This window comes from Schistocerca piceifrons, chromosome 11, assembly GCF_021461385.2.
Source record: "Schistocerca piceifrons isolate TAMUIC-IGC-003096 chromosome 11, iqSchPice1.1, whole genome shotgun sequence".
Lineage (NCBI taxonomy): Eukaryota > Metazoa > Arthropoda > Insecta > Orthoptera > Acrididae > Schistocerca > Schistocerca piceifrons.
This window is the reverse complement of record NC_060148.1, coordinates 147309570-147323888: the sequence shown is the minus strand read 5'-3', so window position 1 is coordinate 147323888 and position 14319 is coordinate 147309570. Positions and strand designations below refer to the sequence as shown.

Below are 14319 nucleotides of genomic sequence, written 5' to 3'. Positions count from 1 at the left end.
AATTTGTACTTTCTGTCATAAGGAAACATTAAATTTCAGGGATTCTCATTGGCTACCATATACTATCACACTATTAGTTACAGCCAACTTCAATCAATTGCCAACAATATCACAGAACAAAACAGCTGGTGACAACGTAAATCCACTTTAGCTATTTCTTTTTGTGTGTATTATTTTTTGAACTTACATTGCAGTGACATACTAATCTGAGGTCTAGGTTAGGATGGAAGGTGGCAATTTGGTTATGAGTTCATGAAGTGATACAGGAGGCCCGAATTAATCCGTAGCAAGCCATCCTGCAGAAACTCACTTTCTACATTTCAAGAACAAGTACTAACTGAGAAATCAATACTATACAACCTCCTACGTATCACTCTCTGAATGACTGTTAAGACAGAACTGGACTAATTACAGCATGTAAAGTGGTATTTAAACAGTCAATATTGGTGGACTCCATATGCAAATGGAACAGAAACAATGTATGAATATGTAAATATCATGAACCACTAAGCCAAATGGCAGCCTCTGAAGACAAAAATATAACTATTGAGCATAGAGTAGCATGAGATTAATCTTTCCAAGAGACAGAAGGGCAGCCCCACCCATATTTTACAAATACTGCTTGCTGTAAACTTATGTGTTGATATTCTTTGTCACGCTCAACCACCAACTGTACAATATGAATTGTGTAGGCCTATTTGTTAGTTATGAAGCAGAATTTTAGGGTAATGCCAACAGCAATTTATGAGAGAGGCATATGGAAAAACAGCTATTTGAAACACACACAAGGTGTTCACAGGCACAGCACACACTTCAACTGTTGTGTATACTAAGTGTCTTCCTTATACTCTGCAGCAGACAATCACGCAGACTTACAAGAACATGCTGCTGTAGTTTAAATATTTGCAGCTGTAGAACCCTGCTACATGACTAGCAAAATACAATCGTCAACAGACCTGGGAGCCATATAAAGATCACCATCTATGAAGCTTTGCCATCATAGATCACAATGTTGGAAGATGACATTCAGAACACAATTATAAACTGTTCTGCAAAGCCAACTGTGTTACATGGCCTGACCATACCCAAATATATACTGCTGGGCTGAAGCCACAAACTGAAGTAGGATATGTCCTATTGCTCTCTCACTGAAACTTATGGAAGCTATGGTCTTACATAACATTAATACTTGTTCCATAGATCACGAGTACTACATTTCGTAATGATGTGGAAAGTGTCAGTTTAACGTAAGTGTCCTCACAGCACAATATAATTTTTTTTACGCTTACTACTTCATATATAAAAATTCATCTATGGACTAGTAGTACTTGTCATTCAGAAATTCTTTTAGTTTGTTTTTAAATGCTGGCTGGCTATCTGTCAGACTTTTAATGCCATTTGGCAAATGTCCAAAGAATTTAGTGGCAGCATAATTCGGGTCTAGTGTAGCAGGGGATACAACCCGTCGGCTTTGGACAATGACGTCACAAGTCACCAGAGAGCAGTTTACCATTTTCGCTTTTGCTGTTATGTTTCAGTTTCGTTTTTTTACTGATTGCTTAATAAAGTGGATCTGTTTATTCTATCTCGTGAGTTTTTTTTTTAAAAAGCCAAAAAACACTTATCAGCCACTGAAGGGAGCTACAACACTAAGAAGAATCGCTTCTCGATTGGCCACTTGTAACATTGTCCAAAGCCGACGGGTTGTATCCCCTGCTACACTAGTCCCCATAATACACCCTGTTCTGTGACAAAGTCAGATTTAATCCAGAATAGTTAAGATCACCCTTTCTTCTAGTGTTGTAGGTAAGCACTTCGGTATTATTTTTTTAACTAAGTGAATATATGTATTGTGAAGATACTGTCAATATCCCTTGTCCCTTAAATAAATGTCTGCAAGGCGATCTTGGATCAGCTCCAGCTATTATTCTGATTACATGTTTTTCAGCCATGAATACTTTTTCTCTTAATGATGAATTACCCCATAATATGCCGTATGAAAGGAGTGGATGAAAATAGGCATAGCAGGCTAATTTACTGATATGTTTATCACCAAAATTTGCAACAACCCTAATAGCATAAGTAGGCTAGTTGAAACCAACCATTTCAGTAGATCATCAATGTGTTTCTTCCACTTCAATTTCTCATCAATGCACACACTCAGAAATTTTGTAAACTCTGTCTTAACAACAGACTTCTGTTCAAAGTCTATATTTATCAATGGTGTTATGCCAGTTGCTTCCGCAGGAAGTCTCCATATATTTAAGTGCCTTGTAAACAATGTTTTGTAATACTCTCCTTCAATATGGCAACCACTGTTCCATCATAACGGGTTTCAAAAGCTTTAATATGCATCAAGATTTTAATTAAGACTTATGCTGGGACCTTTCATGGTGAAACACTGGCTTCCTTAGCACTGCACAGTCTTACACTCCTATTGCACCGTATAAATCGAGAAAGAAGTCTGACAGGACTGAGCCACCTACCGGTTTACTACACAAAAAGATCGCAGTAGATTTTATGCCCAAGTTCTACCTTCCATTCCACAACAGACATCATTTTATGGTTCATATCTCAGCAAAGACCATACTATATTAATCATCAGGCTGTGCCTACAATACAAATGTTATCCAAGGCACTTCCATGAACTTCAAGCTAAAAACAACTCATTCTGTCCTGATGAAGCTTTTCAAATGACTGACAAACAACATTTGGGTCAACTAAATGTGATATACATTCACAAACAAAAAGAACACAACACTGACAATATTTGTTTTGCATTGATATTAGTTTTTCAAAGGATGGTTGTGATGACAAATACATAACATAGCCTACCCCGATTTCTAGGTTGTGAAGAAAGGTAACAGTTCTGTTGTGGATTGGCAAAGCAGTATAAAACACTTCAGTTAATCCCACCATACTGTTTGCATGGAAGGCTGAGAAGAATTACACATGAAATTTGGTTAATAGTGCGTCATATCCCTCCCCTCCCTTCCCTTCAATATCTCTTTTGGAGCATGGAAACAAGTATTTCCATTTGCCAAGCTTTAGCTACCAATTTCTTTCATGTAAACACTGCTTTACGAAATAATAAATGTTCTAATACCATTCAAAAGACAAAGAATCAAAACTTAGTGTAAAGTTACTTCACTGATGGCTACTTACTATAACACATAATTTGTGTGTGTTCTTACATTCAAGTAAGTGTCTAAAATGCAGACGATGTGTTTACTACATTAATAATTGTTAAACAAGATGTCTGTACAATTTCCTTTCTTGAGGCTAATAAACGAATAATATTTGCACACAGAAGGCAAGTTTAAAGTTTTCATGTCGTTCTAGAATCAGTTTTCTATTTGGAAAGTGTTTAGTCAGAGACTGACAAACGGGTAGTGAACTGCTGTTGAGTGCAGCTAGTTTACATAAATAACCGAGTTCCAATCGAAAGATTGTAGCTCGTTGCTACATGCAAATATTTCTGTAATGTTTACAAGAGCAGGACTTTAATTTAGATCGAAGACGTCTGGACTACACTATTTATGTACGGATTTTATGTTGGTATTCACTGCTCGAGTGACACAAGAAAACTATGTATATCGAATATTGCCTAAGCATAGCAGTAGACAATTTTATCGCTCCTTACCGGCTATAACTCTAGCGCATTACACTCACCGGGCATATTTCAGTCCTATTTCTCTACTGCCACTTGTGACGAACCAGCAAAGCTTTCACTTCTGTGTTCTGCTCCTTAGAGATAACGTAGTAAGAAATCACGCCACTTCTTGCTTACGCCTTTGTTTTCGTCAGCACGAATTGATTTTATAGCGGGTAAAATTCCTTTCGTCGAGTAGAACAGATGCTCCCGAGGTGCCTAACCACCACACCAATGACTAGCCTGTAGTGACATTAGTTGACGTATTTAGGTGAAAACTAGAGCCAGATGGTCAACTCTCGAGAATTTCTCCAATTTCTTTTACAGTACAGCACTTTGCGCCTCCGTGACTTAATAACTGTGGATCGGAGCCAATGCTTTGAAGCGTGAAACTCCTCTCGCCTTCTGTTTTTTGGTCAGATCCTAGTTGGTCGTTTTTGGGGCAGCGTATTGATCACAATTGCGTGACGATTGGAACGTGCTGCCACAGAGCGGCGTAAAGCTGCACTAAACAGGGGAACAGTGCCGCGTTGCGGGCACCAGCCGTACTAGTGGCTGCCATCTTGGGTTGACGTCACAGCCGGGAGGTACGGTCTGGCGCGCCGTGGCAGAAAAGTTGGCGTGAACCAACAGTATTACTTGAAGCAGGTTAGGTGTAGGGTTTGGCCTACTTTGGTATCTCACGGATACGACTGTCTACAGCACTTGAGTAGGTAGGCAAGCCGGGTTGGACGAGCGGTCAGAAGTAACAGAAACCGGAACGAGAGGAGGAAGCGAACTGCAGATACGATGGCACTATTCCGCATATCCGCATCGAGATTATGCGAAGCACACCAGGTAAGGGTGACCGTTAATAATTTTCCACTTCCACGCTTCCTCATCTGTGTCGATGCGTCTGCATATTGTTCCTAGTGTTGCAGTTTGTGGCTGCTTTGTTATCGATTTCGAGCAAGTTAAGAGAGGAGGGAAAATACCGGTTTGCCGGTTTTTCGCTTGTACAGCTTCCAAAAACTGTCTTTACGTTGTAAAGTATCGCTGTGCGACACTAAGCATTCGCGGCGCGTATTAGGTTTTCGCAGTTCCAAAGACAGCACGAAATAGGTTAGTTGTCACCCCTCGGGTAGATCGTCCTATTCTTAGACGTGGAATCTCGCACCGCCTTGTTCTAAATATGAAAATGGTTGTTGCGACAGGGACCCCTCAGCCTAATTTTAGTCCATTCCGTTCCGGAGTGCAGTGGAAGTAACCCCTTGGCGGCTTTTAGAAGGAATTTAGACAGGCTTTCCGAAATGTGGACTCCCTGGTATTGATCTCGCCAAGAGCAGGGGTGAGGGCTGAGCTCGCCGCTAACATGCCACCCCCTGACCTGTGGCAACTATAAGGCGGAAGGAGGCAAAATAGGTCATATAGGAAGCAGTGCTCTAAAACTGCACATTGTGGATAAGTGACTACATATTTCATTCGTACGACTGCAAGACACCGTTACAAACCAGCGAGGTGGCGTAGTAGTAAGATAGGGAGCTTGAGTTATGTAATACGATGTTCGCAAGTTTACCTAGCAGAGTTTGTACGAATGATACATTCAGTATAGGCGAATGTTGACCACTACGTACATACCGAAATTGGAGATGGTTAAACCTGCTTCAAAGCAGAGGTCACAGTCATACCTTGTTTGGCCGTCGAAATGTGTTCTTCGTAGTTTCCTCTAACTCGCTTAATTCAAATGCTGCGATGTTTCCTTGGGAAAATGAGGCAGATTTCCTTCCCCAATCGCAGCTTGTGGAGAGTTTCTGGTGGCTTGGTTCTTGGCTGGACGTTTGAGTCTTGGGAAGGCCTAAGCCTCCTTGCTGAATTATGGTAATGATTTTTGTATTAAGCTGCACCTGCGAAAGAACATAGCTCCGGTTGGTGGCTTCCTGAGTATGCCGATGCAGATCGCTCGTGACAAAGTACTATAAATAAGTCGTAGCAAATTACCGTAACTGTATTTCGGGCTTAATATCTCACATCTCGTAGTCCAGCAGTATCGGATCATTTCGTCTGTTCACGCCCATTATCAGCTGCCAATTGTAGCACAGGGCGCGTATATGCAGGTCTTAGCTAAAAAAATCCTACCACGGAAACTTCATGGCACAACTCCTCTGGCTGCAACTCTACAAACAGATCAATGTCATTGCATATTTTTGTCAGGTCATTCATATGTCGTGAGCAGAAACGTGATTTCCTCTTCGTATCTTTGCCACGACTGTCAGCTGATGCACGCTATGGAGATATAGGTGCGTCCGTATCCCCTACACATTCGTATGACTGTGTACGCAGCCTTTACGGGCGACCCACACCGCAATAAGCAATGCATTTTCACCCTGCGGCGGAATTTCCGCTGCTTTGAACCTTCCGGGCAGTTTAAAATTACATATCAGAGCGGGTTTCAAATCCTGAACTTTCGCCCGCGAAGGTATGTCAAATACTGTTGGACGGTTTGATCAGTACACATCGTCCAAGGTAGACGGGGATTACGGAACATTTACGTAGTCCGCAAGCTACCTTCTGGTGCATGGCGGAGGGTCCCTTATACCACTACTAGTCATTTCCTTTGGTGTTCCACTAGCAAACAGAGCAGAGCAAACTCAGCAGCCCCAAATTCGCTTATCTTCGTTGAACTTACGCGACGTGTACAATGCGAGCAATTGACTCCTGCAGTCAACTTGAATTGCCGGTTCTGTAACTGTTTCGCGTAAAAAACATTTTCCCTCTCCCATTTGAGTTTAAGAAGCGTCTTCGTAACACTCGCATGTCGTTACCGGTAACAAATCTAGCAGCCACTTCCGAATTGCTTAGATGTCTTCCTCTGGCTGTTCCTTCAGGAATCGTCAAAGCAGTCACCTATTTAGCCAATGAGAAGTATCTCAATCGCCATATCAAACATGTTACTGGATGAGATTTTCACTCTGCAGCGGAGTGTGCGCTGATATGAAACTTCCTGGCAGATTAAAACTGTGGCAGAAGTGAAGCTGTGAGGACGGGCAGTGAGTCGTGCATGCGTAGCTCAGTTGGTAGAGCACTTGCCCGCGAAAGGCAAAGGTCCCGAGTTCGAGTCTCAGTCCGACAGTTTTAATCTGCCTGGAAGTTTCACTTTACTGAAATCTTATTTGTTGGTGTTTATAATACAGTAGTGTTGCACTCTTAATAACTTTTATCTGGTTCATTATTAGGGAAAAATAAGAAACGAGGATTAACGCTGTGAATAGAAATTACGAGCTGCGACCAAGTGGCTGCAGACGGATTCCTGTGATAAGTTGACCACTGTGCTTTCGTCTGGGTGCTTACCTAGCCGCCATATTATGAACCGAATTTGGCCAATCCCGAGCCACGTGAAAGCTGATTTTTTTTTTTTTTTTTTTTTTTTTTTTTTTTTTTTTTTTTTTGTTCCCCAATACTTAATTCCTTCTGTTCTTCCTAGAAATGCCCGTTTCCTTCTCCCTGAATTTGTCGGTTTTCATTCCCAACTCCTGTAGCTCTTCCTTAACTTTTATAAATCATAAAATTTGGGTTTTCGTCAAAAGTTAATGTTTGTCCACTTATCCTGTAAGTGGCCATATAGTGCAATCCTCTACTTTTCCACACCTTGTTGGTTCTGTTTCCAAGCCCTATTTTCATACTTGGGATCCAACATTTTTTCATATTCTTTCTTCAAATTAAACTTATGGCTGTTCATGGCGAGGCATTGAGCATAGCCATAGGCACCTAGCTTTAATCAGCAACTTTGTAATGCTTCTATTTTGTATTAAGTATATTTTTTCACTGCCGCTATCTAGGACCATGTCACGTGCAGTTACTTTTAGCAGTGAAGTTTGCGCCCTTCGAAGCTCAGATTTCCGTCACTGAGTAGGTATGTTTACGCTTCTCTGTTAAAAGGGCACCGCGTAGTCTTTTTGGTGGCTCATCTCGATGTAGCCCGTATGTCACTAACGGAAGACATTCCTGCCACAGGTCTTCAGGGTGCGTTTGTGCGAGTGGGAGATCGTCTTTGGTATTTATAGATAAGTGGAAGATCTGTCAATCTGTCCTCGTTCATTCGTTTGAGGTGACCGTAAAGTCGTAAACGTCTTTTGTGGATAGTCTAGTTTTTACGGCTTCGTACCTCAGTCGGTAAAAACGGAAAGCTTATAGGATTGCTTTGTAATCCGTCCGTCCGACTTAAGAACCTTTTTCTCTGCAACGGATAGGCGTACAAGTTGAAATTTGTCACATACCAAGGTTTACAGTCCCTTGGTCTATCTACGCTTATCAGTGAATGTAGTCAAAAGATAGTCGTTTGTCTCACATTGATCTTTCACGGAACTCTCCATGAAAACCTATAGGGCGCTTCCTGTTGATCTAGAATCATGGAATTTGGCAAGCAGTAAGGTTCCACAGTAAAAGGAAAATAAGTGTTTTCGGTATTGAAACTTACATTGCATTCATAAAAACATAATACAAAATTGTAGCATGCAAACATAAAATGTAAGTTGTCATGTTGCAGTAAGTAAAATTTTTATTAAATCTTCTCTTCATGAATTGAAGAGCCCTGCTCACTCGGACTAGTCTCAGGAACTACAGCAGGTATTTTGATATGTTCTTTGAATTACTGGGATCTTTTTCTTGCCAATGTCGTTTCAGTAACAGGTAAAAATCGTAGGGCAACTGGCCTATTTCTTGTCTATGAAAAATACTGAAATGTTGGGCCTTTTTGGTGGGTAGGATTCTTGTAATTGAATGCCACGATTGTCCTAATGATTCTGGACTGTTCTCTCTGCAGTTCTTAGAGGAAGCTTTCATTTGCTGTTAGGGATAGGGGTTTGGGCTGCATACAGCACTATTACTATTGTGATAATCATAAATTATTATTCCTATTCCTTGTGGCCCATGGGCCTGGTGAGTGGTACAGGAAGCCACCTCGGTGACTTGGGTAACTCTAACCTTTTCCAGTAATCCTATTGGAAAAAGAGGACCTACAGCTTAATGTGGAAAGCGAACCACATATCGTTCATGCATCTCTGTATCATGGTTTCCCAAACGTTTCTTCTGACGGAACTTTGAGAATCCTGGCACTCTGATGGAGCACCTTGTTTATTTTGAAGGTTAATAAAAAATTTAAAAAAAATAAACTAGTTGTATTCAGACATTGCTTCAGTTTTACATCGTAACTAATAACAAATCATAACATTTTTAAAAATCATAAAAATGTCTAAAATTAAAGAAAATTTAATTACGTGGTTCGCAGAGCACTTACTCGGTTTCTGCGGAACACAGTTTGGGAAACCCTGCTCTACATCATAGACGTGAAGGCTAGGTTAAAAGGCAGACTGATTTATTCGATGGCCTGGTCGTGATTGGGACCCGCGACTTTGCGGTTTCCAGGCACGCGCTTATCATCCGACACTGCCGAACATTCAGACGTGACGAACTTGCCGAACAGACATTGAAAGTGTAAGTGAAAACAAATGACCCGCCGTCTTTACCGGGATCTCAGCTTTCGACACACACGGCCGCGAGTACGCTTACTTAACACGTACCGGCTTGTGAATATGCAACGCACGTTCCGACGAACAGTCGGCACGGTGTTAAATGGGGCTGTTTACAAGAGGTGCGAGTGTTCTGCTTGTAGCTGGCGCTCTGCGCAACCTAGGGGAAAAATTTAGTCTTCGTAGATTTACGAAGAGGCGTTACTCTGTACCACAGCGTCAACATACAACGAACATATAAAGTCTATATTACTAAATGGCTAACCCGGTGTCTGGTGACAGTACCAGTTGTATGTTACCTGTCTAACGGCTTCAAGGGCACCAAAAATTTGATTTTAAAAGTATAAAATGTGTGGTAATCTTCTAGTTACCTTGGTTAGGCACAGTTACGTAAAGTATTACAGTTGCAAAATTTGGTTCTGAACCACCGTTAACTCTCAGTGCGCGTACTCAAGTTATATCCATTCAGAATTGGAGAGAACTCCGCAACTTCTACCACACTTGTGCATCGTTAGAAACATTTCTGAAACTTTCACTCCCACAAAATAAATTATTTATCGCTTACCTGTTCATGCAGTAAAACTTCAACTTAAAGCTTGATGTTTTTAGAATGTCCTTACTACTATCTGAAACACATTTTACAGACGTATAAGCATATCACTGAACAAACTGCGAAATTACTGTGAGGTGACCAGTCATGAGATACCTCTCAATACATTCTCCTTCTGCCCAGTATAGAGCAGCAACTCGGCCTGGCATGGACTCAAGTCGTTGAAAGTCCCTTGCAGGAATAATGGTCCATGCTGCCTCTATAGCATCCCATAATTGCGAAAGTGTTGCCGGATACTGTGCATGAACTGACTTCTCGGTCGTCTCATAAATGTTAGATGGGTTTCATGTCTGGCGATCTGGGTGGCCAAAGCATTCGTTCGAATTATCCAGTATGCTCTGACATGCGCATTGGCATCCATACAGATTGCATCATAGTTACGAATAGGACGTGCATGAATGGCTGAAAATGGTGTCCTAGTAGCCGAACAGAACCGTTTCCAGTCAGTGGCAGTTTCAGTCGGACCAGAGGACCGTGTAAACACAGCGCACATCATTATGTAGCCGCCACCAGCGTGCACATTGCCTTGACATTTTGTGTCCATGGCTTCGTGGGTCTGCGCTACATTTTAACCCTACCAATTGAAATAGTAGCCCATCTGACGTGGCCACTGTTTTCCAATGGTCTAGCGTCCAACCGACACTGTCTCGAGCCCAGGAGAGGCCATGTCGTGCTGTTAGCAAAGCCACTAGAGTCGGTCGTCTGCTGCTGCCAAAGCCCGTATACACCAAATTTCGCCACATTGTCGTAACGGATATGTTCGTCGTACGCCCCACATTGATTTCTGCGCTCGTTTCACGCAATATTGCTTGTCTGTTGGCAATGGCAAACACCGCTGATTTCGGACGTTCCTGAAATTTGGTATTCTCGGCTCATAGACAGTGTGGATCTTGGAATATTGAAGTAACTATTTCCGGAATGGAATGTCCCATGCGTCTAGCGCCGACTACAGTTTCACATTAGTAGTATTTTAATTCCCCGTGCGGCAGTTATTAAGTCGGAAACCTGTTCACATGAGTACGAATTAACAGCTCCGTCAGCGCCTTTTATACCTTCTGTGTGTGCGTATCGCTATCCAGTGACTCGTCACCTCCGTGCATATTCACCCAGAATTGGAGAGCACTTCGTAACTTCTAACATTTTAAAGAATTTCAAACATTTTCTAAACTTCTCTCGCTTACACACTTAACGTCAGATATTCAGCATATAAAATCATATGAAAAGGAATCAAACGTACAGCTGTTTTATACAAGGGCGTTAGATTCCATTAAAAATCTGGAGTAGGGATTGCTAGTTTCCACATATGCAATTAGCTCCGTTAATTTTTAGCTGACAATACTGGGCACGTTGAACTGGACAGCATCTTTTACAGAAATGAGCGACAAATGTACTATTTTTTAATATATTCGTAACCTAGAATTTACTGTACTATCAGATTGTTAGCTGACGAAGCTATTTAAGTATCGTCGTTTGATAAGGTAGAAATGCTAGAAAACTTACATTCGCTTTGAACATCTACAAACAAGAGAGAATGCCTAACAACATACCCTTATAGCATCCGATGTCAAGACTGTTGACAACGTTGAGGACGGCAAGTCTAAATTTTGAGGCGATACGAAACGGGACTGCCACTTGATATTAGGCAAGGCGGCATGGCTGCGGCAGCAACAGCTGGGCGGTGTTCTGTGTACTTTCTTGCTCCGTCCGTTGAAGTGCAGTACCAGATGGCTTAGCAGGATGGCAATATCTTTATCACTTGCTGCTCGCGTTCGCTACTAGTTTGCGACATTTTGTCGCACAACATTAACACGAAAAGTATGCAAAAAACGGAAACCAACATCACCAGCCTCAAGCATCTTCTGCAGCTTCTACCTCCACATAAACTCTGCAAGCCACCGTATTGTGTGCGTTGCGGCGGGTACCTCGTACCACTATGACAGTGGTAGAAGCTGCAGAAGATGCTTGAGGCTGGTGATGTTAGTTTCCGTTTTTTGCATACTTTTCGTGTTAATGTTGTGCGACAAAATGTCGCAAACTAGTAGCGAACGCGAGCAGCAAGTGATATATTGCCATCCCGCTAAGCCATCTGGTACTGCACTTCAACGGACGGAGCAAGAAAGTAAACAGAACACCGCCCAGCTGTTGCTGCCGCAGCCATGCCGCCTTGCCTAATATCCCCGTTCCAGTTGCAAATAGAAGGGAAAAACATTTTCTCAGTAGTGTGCCTCGAAAAGAACGTAGTCTTCCCTCCCAGTGATTTCCATTTTTCACGAGTTGCTCCGAATCAATCGGTAACAAATCAAGCAGCTCGCCTCTAAATTGCTTCAATGTTCCCTTAATCCTACTTGATGGGGATCCCAAACACACAAACAGTACTCAAGAATGGATCGTTCTAGCATTGTGCATGTGGTCTCCTTTGCAGATGAACTATATTTAGCTGGAAATTTTACCAGTAAACCGACGTCAGCTATTCACCTTCCCACTACAATCCTTAAATGCTCACTTCATTTCACATAGCTTTGCATCGTTAGACCTAGATATTTAATAGATGTTACTGTCCATCGTCAAGCTACTAACTCTGTAGTGGGATACTTTTTCATACCCATCTCCATTAACTTAAATTCTTCTATATTCCGAGCATGCTACCATTTATCATACCTATAAATTGTCATACTGAATCATGCTATAGTCACTCGACGAAGACACCTTCCCGTCAGTAAACAGCCGAAGATTGCTGATGACCCTGTCATAACATTTTTGTACAGGGTGGTGATAGTCCGTCGATCCATAACTATGATCCATTTCTGTGGTAACGAGTTAGATGTGACATAATCAAAGATACTGCAGACTTGCACATACTGCTCAAGGTTAAAAAGCATAGCACATTCAGGTGCTTCAGACCACAAAAATTACGCATATCGCCAAGTTGCATGTTTGGATTTTATAGCTGCACACTACGAACACGCCAAGCTTTATATTTCGTTTACTGTTGTCACATCTGTGGAAAGTTAACGAACATAACTGCTGCATACGTTGTAACAAGCCACCTCATGCTAACACCGAATGACACCTCACACCATCACTGAACGGTAAACATACACACCAAAATGAGTTTTTGGCCTGGATTCACTAAGACTATTTTAAGCCTCCTCCATTTTTTTGCAAAAAAGATAATTGATGGAAACATTTGCCAATCACAGCTTATACAAGAAGGCAATGCTGACACTTATTAAAACAGGATGGAGCACTCTGTCAGTGTGCTCCCATAGGAAAGGAACCTAAAACGAAAATGCGCCAAGCTGTGGATAGGCAGGGTTCAGTGTACAAAGAACTTGATGCAAAGTAAAATAAGAAATTTCATAGAACGAAAGTATTTTCCGCAGTGTCCCTTGCAGTCTCATTTACACCAAAGAACTCCAACAGTATGCGTGAATAGTGTATGACCGTTCGTGCAAGCATCCAGAGAATGTCCAACACGATAATACCGACAAGTCTTACACACTGAGAGGAACTTTATCCAGACATGAAGAAAAATGCCAGCTGGTTACACATTAGTTCTTACAAATTCCCAAAGGGACAGGAGTGAAGATTTCTGGTTGTACATGACTACGCAACGCCATAACTTCCTACAGATTAACCATTATAGGGAGAAATATGTATTCTCCCCCAAAAGAATTGAGTTCTACCAATGTCAAGCAAGAAATTACGGCAGTTGAAATTCCTTAGATTTCCGTATTGGAGACTGAAATGTAAATGTGTTGTACATTACTATTTGGATAACGGGTTTATGTTATGTGATAACGTAAAAGTGTTAAAAGTTAATTGGAAAGTCAGGTCCAGGGTTCGATTCAGGCAGGGTTGATTTCTTTTGCTCTGGGACATGCTATTGATGTTGCCCTAATAATTTCCTCTCATCTTTGTCCAGACCAGAATCCAGCATTTTGCTCGGTGTGTGTGTGGGGGGGGGGGGGGGGGGGTGCGGCAGGCGCGCAATGGATGAATTCAGAAATTTTGTCAGTGTAACGCCTCCAAAGTAAGACATTCGAATTTGTGAAAACTCTTAACGCATTTTAAATAAGGCAAAATTTATTAACATGCTACATCTTTATTCTTCATGTGTACAATTTTATTTCCTCAGGTCACCTTGGCGACTAACACACTTTGATACCATTACTGTGGAATGTTTGACATTGTTGACCAAGCCAGAATCTCACCTTTGCTCGCATCGATTCTCTATTAACGCGAACTTCTCGAAAGTGTTCTTTCATTGTTGGAGACTGAGATTCGGATGGCGCCAAGTCGGGACTGTAGATGATCGATGGTGGTGAAACCAAGGCGTTGAATTGACGCAGCGCTCATTTGTGGTCTGGCACTGTCATTCTGAAGGTACTCCATGAGTGGATGAACTCTAAGAGCTATAAATTCTATTACAGGACGCTGTTTGACGCACCGACGTAAATGAAACACACTGCCATGTTACTCTATAATTCAGAGTCCTATAGCGCCAGAGGGTTGCAACTTCAACTTGCATCAGCCAAGTGGGAAAGCCGACC

At 41.8% G+C, this 14319-nt stretch overlaps 2 protein-coding genes across 2 annotated transcripts in view; one reads left to right on the top strand and one right to left on the bottom strand.

Annotated features, from left to right (window-relative positions):
* Positions 1-4128, bottom strand: part of LOC124720340 (secernin-2) — a 91522-nt gene extending 87394 nt beyond the window's left edge. The window contains exon 1 of the mRNA XM_047245661.1: positions 3673-4128. Within this exon, the coding sequence (XP_047101617.1) occupies positions 3673-3679 (7 nt within the window). The 5' untranslated portion in view covers positions 3680-4128. The remainder of the gene's footprint in view (positions 1-3672) is intronic.
* Positions 4129-4226: 98 nt separating this feature from the next.
* Positions 4227-14319, top strand: part of LOC124720371 (probable citrate synthase 2, mitochondrial) — a 234300-nt gene continuing 224207 nt past the window's right edge. The window contains exon 1 of the mRNA XM_047245699.1: positions 4227-4489. Coding sequence (XP_047101655.1) covers positions 4442-4489 — 48 coding nt within the window. The 5' untranslated portion in view covers positions 4227-4441. The remainder of the gene's footprint in view (positions 4490-14319) is intronic.